Source organism: Hippoglossus stenolepis, chromosome 12 (assembly GCF_022539355.2).
Source record: "Hippoglossus stenolepis isolate QCI-W04-F060 chromosome 12, HSTE1.2, whole genome shotgun sequence".
In the NCBI taxonomy this organism is placed as follows: Eukaryota; Metazoa; Chordata; class Actinopteri; order Pleuronectiformes; family Pleuronectidae; genus Hippoglossus; species Hippoglossus stenolepis.
Window position 1 is genome coordinate 24,622,671 of NC_061494.1, and position 7,953 is coordinate 24,630,623.

Here is a 7,953-nt window from a genome sequence, read left to right on the forward strand (position 1 = left end):
GATCAGGTGATCTGTCGACACTCGGGGAGCAGAGACAGGAAGTTGTTTGTTTGGGGTCAAAGGTCACAGATCACACTTTGAGTGAGCAGCAACAAAATACAAGTTTTGACCAAAGACGACAATTTATCATCTTTGTCTCCTCTCCTTCTTTCCTCTCCTCGTTTTCTCTCCTCTCCTTCTTTCCTCTCCTCTCCTTCTTTCCTCTCCTCTCCTTCTTTCCTCTCCTCTCCTTTCCTCTCCTTCTTTCCTCTCCTCTCCTTCTTTCCTCTCCTCCTCTCCTCCTTCTTGTCTTCTCTCTCTTAGATAAAGAAGAGGTATTGAGGAAGAAGCAGAAACCGCTGCCTCACTATGAATCCTGGAGAGGAGGAGGGCGAGGAGGTGGAGGAGGAGCTGGGGGTTTCGGAGGAGGAGGAGGAGGAGGAGGAGGAGGTAAGAACGACAGACGGAGGAATTTAAACTTTGATTAGTGTTGGAGGGGAATTCCAAACATCAGCACTAATGAGAATCACATGTTTTACACAAAGTAATCTAACTACACAAAGTAACATATATGTCTGTATGTATATCTTATACATATTATTGTATATATACATATATTTCTACATTATTACGATGTGAACCTGACGATGTTTCCTGCAGGATTTCAGTTCAACCAGCAGATGAACGGAGGAGGAGGAGGAGGAGGAGGAGCTTTCTTCACCGGAGGTTTCACTGGCTTCACTGGAGGGGGAGGGGCTCAGATGTCAGGCTCCACCCCTCAGACAGATGTTGCCCAGAGTGACGGACAGACGACAGGTTCGCCTCTCCAGCAGCAGCTCTGTCAGATTGGTGAGTTACAGTAACATTCTGATCATGTGACCCTCTGTGTGTCCTCGCTCGTTAACACGTGACCTTCGCTGTGCGTCGTGTTTCCAGCTGCGGCGCTCCACAGCCGAGCGTCTCAGAGCGCCAGACAGACCGCCGCCGCCCTGCTGCAGTACTGCAGCACCGGGGACGCCCGCGTCCTCCTGGCTATCCAGAGACACCTCTGTGGTGTCCAGGACGGCAACGGAGACACGTGAGTGTTGACTTTGTTGTCTGGCTGATGACATCACCATCACATCAGGAGTTAAAAAATTCCACCTGCTTTTTCTCCCACAGTCCTTTGCACCTGGCCGTCATCCACCAGCAGACAGGTGTGATTCAGCAGCTCATTCACACTCTGCTCAGCAGCCAACAGCAAAACGTCCTCAACGTGTCCAATCACCTCCGACAGGTAGCCCCGCCCCTCTGACCTCTGACCTGTCTCTAACCTGAACCGACCCACCTGACCTCTGACTCCTCCCCTGCAGACGCCGCTCCACCTGGCCGTCATCACGCGGCAGGTGAAGGTGGTGGAGGTGTTGTTGCGGGCCGGGGCGGACCTCAGCCTGGTGGACAAAGACGGCCGCAGCCCGCTCCACCTGGCCGCGCTGGCCGGAGACAGCGCAACACTCCGCCCCCTGCTGGCTCACATGGGGGAACACCACACCCACCTGGTCAACACCGCCGACTTCCATGGTGAGATGAATTGATCCTTATTGGTAGTTACTCATCATGTGATCAGTTCCTGTCCCCAATCATCAGGACACGTTACTGTGTAGAATAATATTACTACTACTAATAATCATAATAATGAAAAAAGTAATGATAATTTCCAGTCTGATGAAGAGCTGAAACAATAAGTTAATTGATTATTGATGAACAGAATATAAATAATCTACTATTATACTATACTATTATAAAAATTGGTTTAGAATTATTATTTATTTTATCAATAATCAAAAAGGAAATTATACATTAGTTGCCGTCAATCAACCAATCACATGATATTTGTCTCATCGATGTTAACAAGGAGCAACTTCCTCTGTTCTTCACTCAACTAGAGTCAAATAGAAACTTAGTGATCAGTGAATAAAGCTCAGTCCCATGTGAGGATCCTCTCCCAGGACACAAGTCCAACAGATGCTGATGGAACTGAACACATCAACACAACAACAGGATTCACTACATGAGAAGAACCAGTTTGTAATTCATGTTTAAACACGATACATAACAGAAATCTAGATTGTGTCCAGTCTGAGCTCTGTGTGGTCTGTGATTGGTCGTTTACGTTTAATGTTCTCGTCTCCACAGACAATAAAACTAAAAGTTCACAACGTTAATGCTGTAATTTTACGATCAATCGATCAATATTTATTTAACTTTATTCCTGTTTATCTGTCAGGTCTCCACCCCCTTCACCTGGCAGTGAGGAGGGACGGCGAGCGCTGCCTCCGCCAGCTGGTGGAGGGAGGAGCCAAGATCAACGCACCCGAGCAGAAGAGTGGAAACAGCGCCCTCCACCTGGCCGTCAGAGAAAACCTGTTCAAGGTGGCGTGCACGCTCATCACGGAGGTAAAGTCACACGTCCATGTTTACCTTTGTCAGTGATGTCCCATTTGTGGAAAAGTTGCAGTGATTAGATAAAACTGTGATGTCACTCAGAGTTCGCAGGGATTGGTTGAATTACCATTAGCTGTTGTCATGACTACTTCCAGGAGGGACTGTTTTTTGTATAAATACAGCCTATAGGACGCCCCCTGCTGGTCGGACTGAGGTCCGAGGAGTGACTCGCTCTCTCTCTCTTCCAGCTGAAGGCCGACGTTAACGCCTGCACGTTTGGAGGAAACACGCCGCTCCACCTGGCGGCCGGTCTGGGCTCGCCAACGCTCTGCTCCATGCTCATCGCAGCAGGTCAGACGCCGCTCGCTGACTGAAAACACCGACTGCAGATGACAAACAAACGGTGATTTAACCACGACTGTTTTTCAGGAGCTGATAAGAACATGGAGAACGACGAGCCGCTCTTTTTCAACTACTCGTCAGAAGAAGAAGACAAAGACGAAGATGCACCAATCACAGAACAGGAGGCCGTCGCCTCTCAGCCAATCAACCCTCGCAAGAGACCAGCAGGACACACCCCCCTAGACCTCGCTAAATGTCAAAGGGTAACGAGCTCTTCTTCTTCTTCTTCTTCTTCTTCTTCTTCTTCTTTGTATAAAATTTGAAATTAATCTGTTTTTTTTGTCAAAGATTCTGGAAAAGCTTGTCACCTTGTCACCTTGTCACCTCGTCACCTCGTCACCTTGTCACCCTTGTCTCCTCGTCTCCTCAGGTGAGGAACCTGTTAACGTCCAGACAGAGTCCAACGTCCGGTCGTCATGGCAGCAAGAGGATCAAATCAAGCAGCAGTGAAGGTTCGTCACATGAGTGTGAAGGTCAGAGGTCAGCTGCTGTGAGGCTTTCACTGACTCAGACAAACTGAAATATTATTTTTACAGCTGGAACATTTAAAACACGTCTGTGTTTGTGAATAAATGATTTTTATTTCCTGAACGTGTCACTGCAGAGCGGGACTGTTCGGGGCTGGACGAGGACACGCTGTCCCGGCTGGTGGAGGTGCTGAGTGTCGGAGACGTTCCCTGGAGGAAACTGGCGGAGAAGCTGGGGATGATGACGCTGACGCACCTGTACCAGGACAGTGTGACACCGTGCCACCACCTGCTGCAGCACTACAAGGTAACGATGTTTGTTCATCAAGGTTGAAGGTCAGATAAACGGTTCAAGATTCAAGATTCAAGAGTTTATTGTCAAATGCAAGGTGCTCAGATGTGGAGATTATTTCTTCGGACTGTTCTCCGGACCTGGAGCACCTCATGATCAGATGCCGACCTTATTACATCCCGAGGGAGTTTACATCGGTCGTTATAACAGCGGTGTACATTCCGCCACATGCCGACACTAATCAGGAACTGGACGAGCTGCATGCGGTTATCGACAGGACAGAGACATCACGGCCCGAGGCTGCGTTTATTGTGGCCGGTGATTTGAACAACGCCAACATGAGGAAAGTCCTGCCGAGATACCACCAACACATCAGCTGTCCTACACGTGGTGCGAACACGCTCGACCATGTTTACACTCCCTTCCGGGATGCGTATAAGGCCCTCCCCGCCCCCATTCGGCAAATCGGATCACGTCTCAGTTCTGCTGCTGCCTTCCTATAGGCAGAAACTCAAACGTGACAGACCGGTGACTCGGACCAGTCATCGGTGGACCGACCAATCAGACTCGGCTCTACGGGACTGCTTCAGCATGACGGAGTGGTGCGTGTTCCAGGATGACAACATCAACACGTACACGGACGCGGTCATCTGCTACATCAGCAAATGCATCGATGACGTCGTACCCAGGATTACTGTGCGATCATTCCCAAACCAGAAGCCCTGGATTAATGGTGACGTCCATGCAAAACCAAAGCACGGACTGATGCCTACATCTCAGGGATCTGGAGGAGTACAGGAAGTCCAGGTACAGCGCTCAGGTGCTATTAGCAGTGCCAAGAGACATTACAGGGACAAGGTGGAGTCTCACTACGAGGGCTCCAACACAAGGGACATGTGGGCTGGACTCAAAACCATCTCTGACTACAAAGCAAAGACCAGCAGTGCGGATGTAGTGTCTGCATCTCTCCCAGAGGATCTGAACACCTTTTATGCTTTGAGAGCAACTCCCCGGCTGTGGAGATCCAAGAGGCCCAGGAGGACCGCTGCCCCCCAGTAATATCCAGGGCAGATGTGTGGAGATCACTTAACCGGATCAACACACGCAAGGCACCTGGACCTGATGGCATTCCTGGCCGAGCTCTCAAGGTGTGTGCAGATCAGCTGGCAGATGTTTTCACAGACATCTTCAACCTGTCACTGCTCCAGTCTGTGGTCCCCGCATGTTTCAAGGAGACCATCATTGTCCCTGTTCCCAAAAAAACAAAAACCCTCTGCCTGAACGACTACCGCCCAGTAGCACTCACTTCCACCATCATGAAGTGTTTTGAGCGGCTCGTCAACCCTTCATCACCTCCTCCCTCCCTGACTCTCTGGACCCTCTTCAGTTTGCCTACAGGCCAGATAGGTCGACTGCAGATGCCATCTCCCTCACCTGTCACACTGCCCTCTCCCACCTGGACCTGAGGGACACATATATGTTCATTGACAATAGTTCAGCATTCAACACCATCGTTCCCCTGAAGCTCGTCACCAAGCTCAGAGACCTTGGGCTCAACATCGCCTTCCGTGAGTGGATCCTGAACTTCCTGACGGGCAGACCACAGGCGGTGCGGATAGGCAGCACCACATCCTCCACCCTGACTCTAAACACCGGTGCCCCCCAGGGCTGTGTGCTCAGTCCTCTCCTGTCCTCCCTGTTCACGCATCACTGCGTGGCCACCCACAGCTCCAACACCATCGTTAAGTTTGCTGATGACACGACCGTCATAGGCCTGATCACCGGCGACGATGAGAAGGCCTACAGAGAGGAGGTCAGAGCCCTGACATCTTGGTGCCAGGACAACAACCTCCGGAGCTGATCGTGGACTACAGGAAGAGACAAGGAGTAGAACACGCCCCCTCTCCATCAACGGGACTACGGCGGAGCGAGTCAGCAGCTTCAGGTTCCTCGGGGTTCACATCAGTGATGACCTGACCTGGACCCACCACACAGACTCCATCAGGAAGACGGCCAGACAGCGGCTCTTCTTCCTCCGCAGGCTGCGGAGGCTCAACATGGATGCCAGGATACAGGTGTACCATAGAGAGCATCCTGACTGGCTGCATCACCGCCTGGTACGGCAGCTGCACCGCCCTGAACCGTAAGGCTCTGCAGAGGGTGGTGCAGTCTGCCCAGCACATCCCCAGGACGGAGCTACCATCCATGGAGGACCTCTCCACCAGCGGTGTAGGAAGAAGGCCAACCGGATCATTAAAGACCTCTATCACCCGAACCACAAACTGTTCTGCCTGCTGCCGTCTGGCCGACGGTACCGCAGCATCGGGCCCCCCCACCAGGCTCAGAGACAGTTTCATCCCCCAGGACATACGACTTTTAAACTCCTCCAATCTGCCATAACCCACTAAACCAGCTCCTTAGCATATTTGCTCTATTGCACAAAATTGCACTATTGTTTTTTTCTTTAGGTGTATATATATATTTGGATATATATATTTTATTTCTATTAAAATTTGTGATATTCTATAATGAAAAGTTTGAAGGTCTGAACCACACAAGGTTGTTTCAGTTTTGAGAGACGACGTCCTGCAGACGGACGTGATTGTTTAGATGGTCCTGACGTTGTGTGTTTGTGTGCAGTTGGGGGGCGGTCCACTCGACGGCCTCGTCGACGCCCTTCAGTCGCTCGGTTTGTCCGACGGAGTCCAACTGCTGAGAAGCTCCGAGCTGAGAGACGACAAACACAACACAGGTGATGACAAAACACACAAGAGTCCGAGTCTCGTGTCTCGTGTCGTTAGATTCACGTATAAACTGCTCTCAATGTTTGTGTTTTCTGTCCAATCAGACGCCACCGTCGACAGCGGCTTCGGCAGCCAGCCAATGGAAGAGGAGGAGCCACCCGTAGCCAATGAGTGATGGGCAAGAAAGGAAATCTGACATTGGGCAGCATGTGGTCCTGGTCCTGGTCTTGTTTGGTCCTAGTCCGATTTGGTCCTGATTCTGGTCTTGGTCCTGGTCTGATTTGGTCCTGGTCTGGTCCTGGTCTGATTTGGTCCTGGTCCTGGTCTTGGTCCTGGTCTGGTCCTGGTCCTGGTCTTGGTCTTGGTCTTGGCCCTGGTCTGGTCTGGTCCAGGTCCAGGTCTGTGCGCAGGTGGACTTCACTGTGCAGACTGCGCCTGATTGGTTCACAGACTCTGTTGTTTCACTTCCGGAGGAAACGACCATCGTTCAAAAAAATAAAAAATAAAATAATCAATCGAACACGTTTTTGAAAAGTTACTGAAAAATGTTAGACTAAAATAATTCAAGAAATCCCTTAAAAATTAGTTTAAATCCATTTTAAATAAAAATACAAATTCGTCATGAAGATGAATCACAGAAAGAAATGTGTTTTATTTCTTAACATTTGTCTGTTTTTTTAGCTTATTTACATTTTTCATTAATTTATATTTTGTTCTTTGAATTGTTTCAGTTTATTTTCGTTTTATGACTTTTAACAGACGTCGGCTGCAGAGACTTTAATTGTCAGGATAAATCTGTGCTGTGTTTACAGTGTGTGTGTGTGTGTGTGTGTGTGTGTGTGTGTGTGTGTGTGTGAGAGATACCTGAAGAACTGATCTGCTTCTTCACCTCTGTCAAAACTGGAATTTCCTCTTCTCTGTGGGCTCCTGAACGCAGCACGTCTCACAGATGTTTTATGTCTAATTTCTGTCAAAAAACATGAAAAATAAAAAAACCTGATTATAAGTAAAATAACATGTGACAAATAAAAACCTTCCTATGGAATCACGTTAAATGTCGTTGTCATGGTGATGTGTGATCACCTCTTTGACTCAATGATTCCAGATGTTCTAAACTTTATGATGTCATCACAACATTGTTTACAGAGGTTCTACTGGATTCTGGAGCCTGATGAGGTCACTGTCATGTGACCTGGATCATTAGAAAGTCTCTGAACATAATCAACAACAGACTGACATTCACACCATGATGGACACACAGCGCCACCTGCAGGCTGGACTGATGACACCAGGCACGTCAACCTATCAATGAAACTGTACAGATCATATTAACACGAACCCAAATGAACAAGTCGAACATCCTCGGACCTGGAGAGAGAAAGTACCGGAGCAAAGAAAAGCTCAGAGTCACGTGAGGATCAGGACAGAATCATGTTGAGACGTTCCTTCAACGGTCCAGTGGTGAGTCTGTGTCACTGCAGGAGGGACCTGAGGAACCAGAGGAACCAGAGGAACCTGAGGAACCTGAGGAACCAGAGGGACCTGAGGAAGCAGAGGAACCAGAGGAACCTGAGGAACCAGAGGGACCTGAGGAACCAGAGGAACCAGAGGAACCTGAGGGACCTGAGGAACCAGAGGAACCAGA

At 49.3% G+C, this 7,953-nt stretch overlaps 1 protein-coding gene across 3 annotated transcripts in view; it reads left to right on the forward strand.

The window, feature by feature from the left end:
- nfkb2 (nuclear factor of kappa light polypeptide gene enhancer in B-cells 2 (p49/p100)) overlaps window positions 1-7,363 on the forward strand; it is a 21,153-nt gene extending 13,790 nt beyond the window's left edge. For all 3 annotated transcript variants that reach the window (XM_035172376.2, XM_035172375.2, XM_035172377.2), the window contains 12 exons: window positions 304-429; window positions 640-828; window positions 916-1,057; window positions 1,141-1,255; window positions 1,332-1,539; window positions 2,246-2,415; window positions 2,652-2,754; window positions 2,833-3,008; window positions 3,176-3,257; window positions 3,410-3,579; window positions 6,205-6,316; window positions 6,413-7,363. In XM_035172376.2, coding sequence (XP_035028267.2) covers window positions 304-429; window positions 640-828; window positions 916-1,057; window positions 1,141-1,255; window positions 1,332-1,539; window positions 2,246-2,415; window positions 2,652-2,754; window positions 2,833-3,008; window positions 3,176-3,257; window positions 3,410-3,579; window positions 6,205-6,316; window positions 6,413-6,483 — 1,664 coding nt within the window. In that variant the 3' untranslated portion in view covers window positions 6,484-7,363. The remainder of the gene's footprint in view (window positions 1-303; window positions 430-639; window positions 829-915; window positions 1,058-1,140; window positions 1,256-1,331; window positions 1,540-2,245; window positions 2,416-2,651; window positions 2,755-2,832; window positions 3,009-3,175; window positions 3,258-3,409; window positions 3,580-6,204; window positions 6,317-6,412) is intronic.
- The last annotated feature ends 590 nt before the right edge of the window (window positions 7,364-7,953 follow it).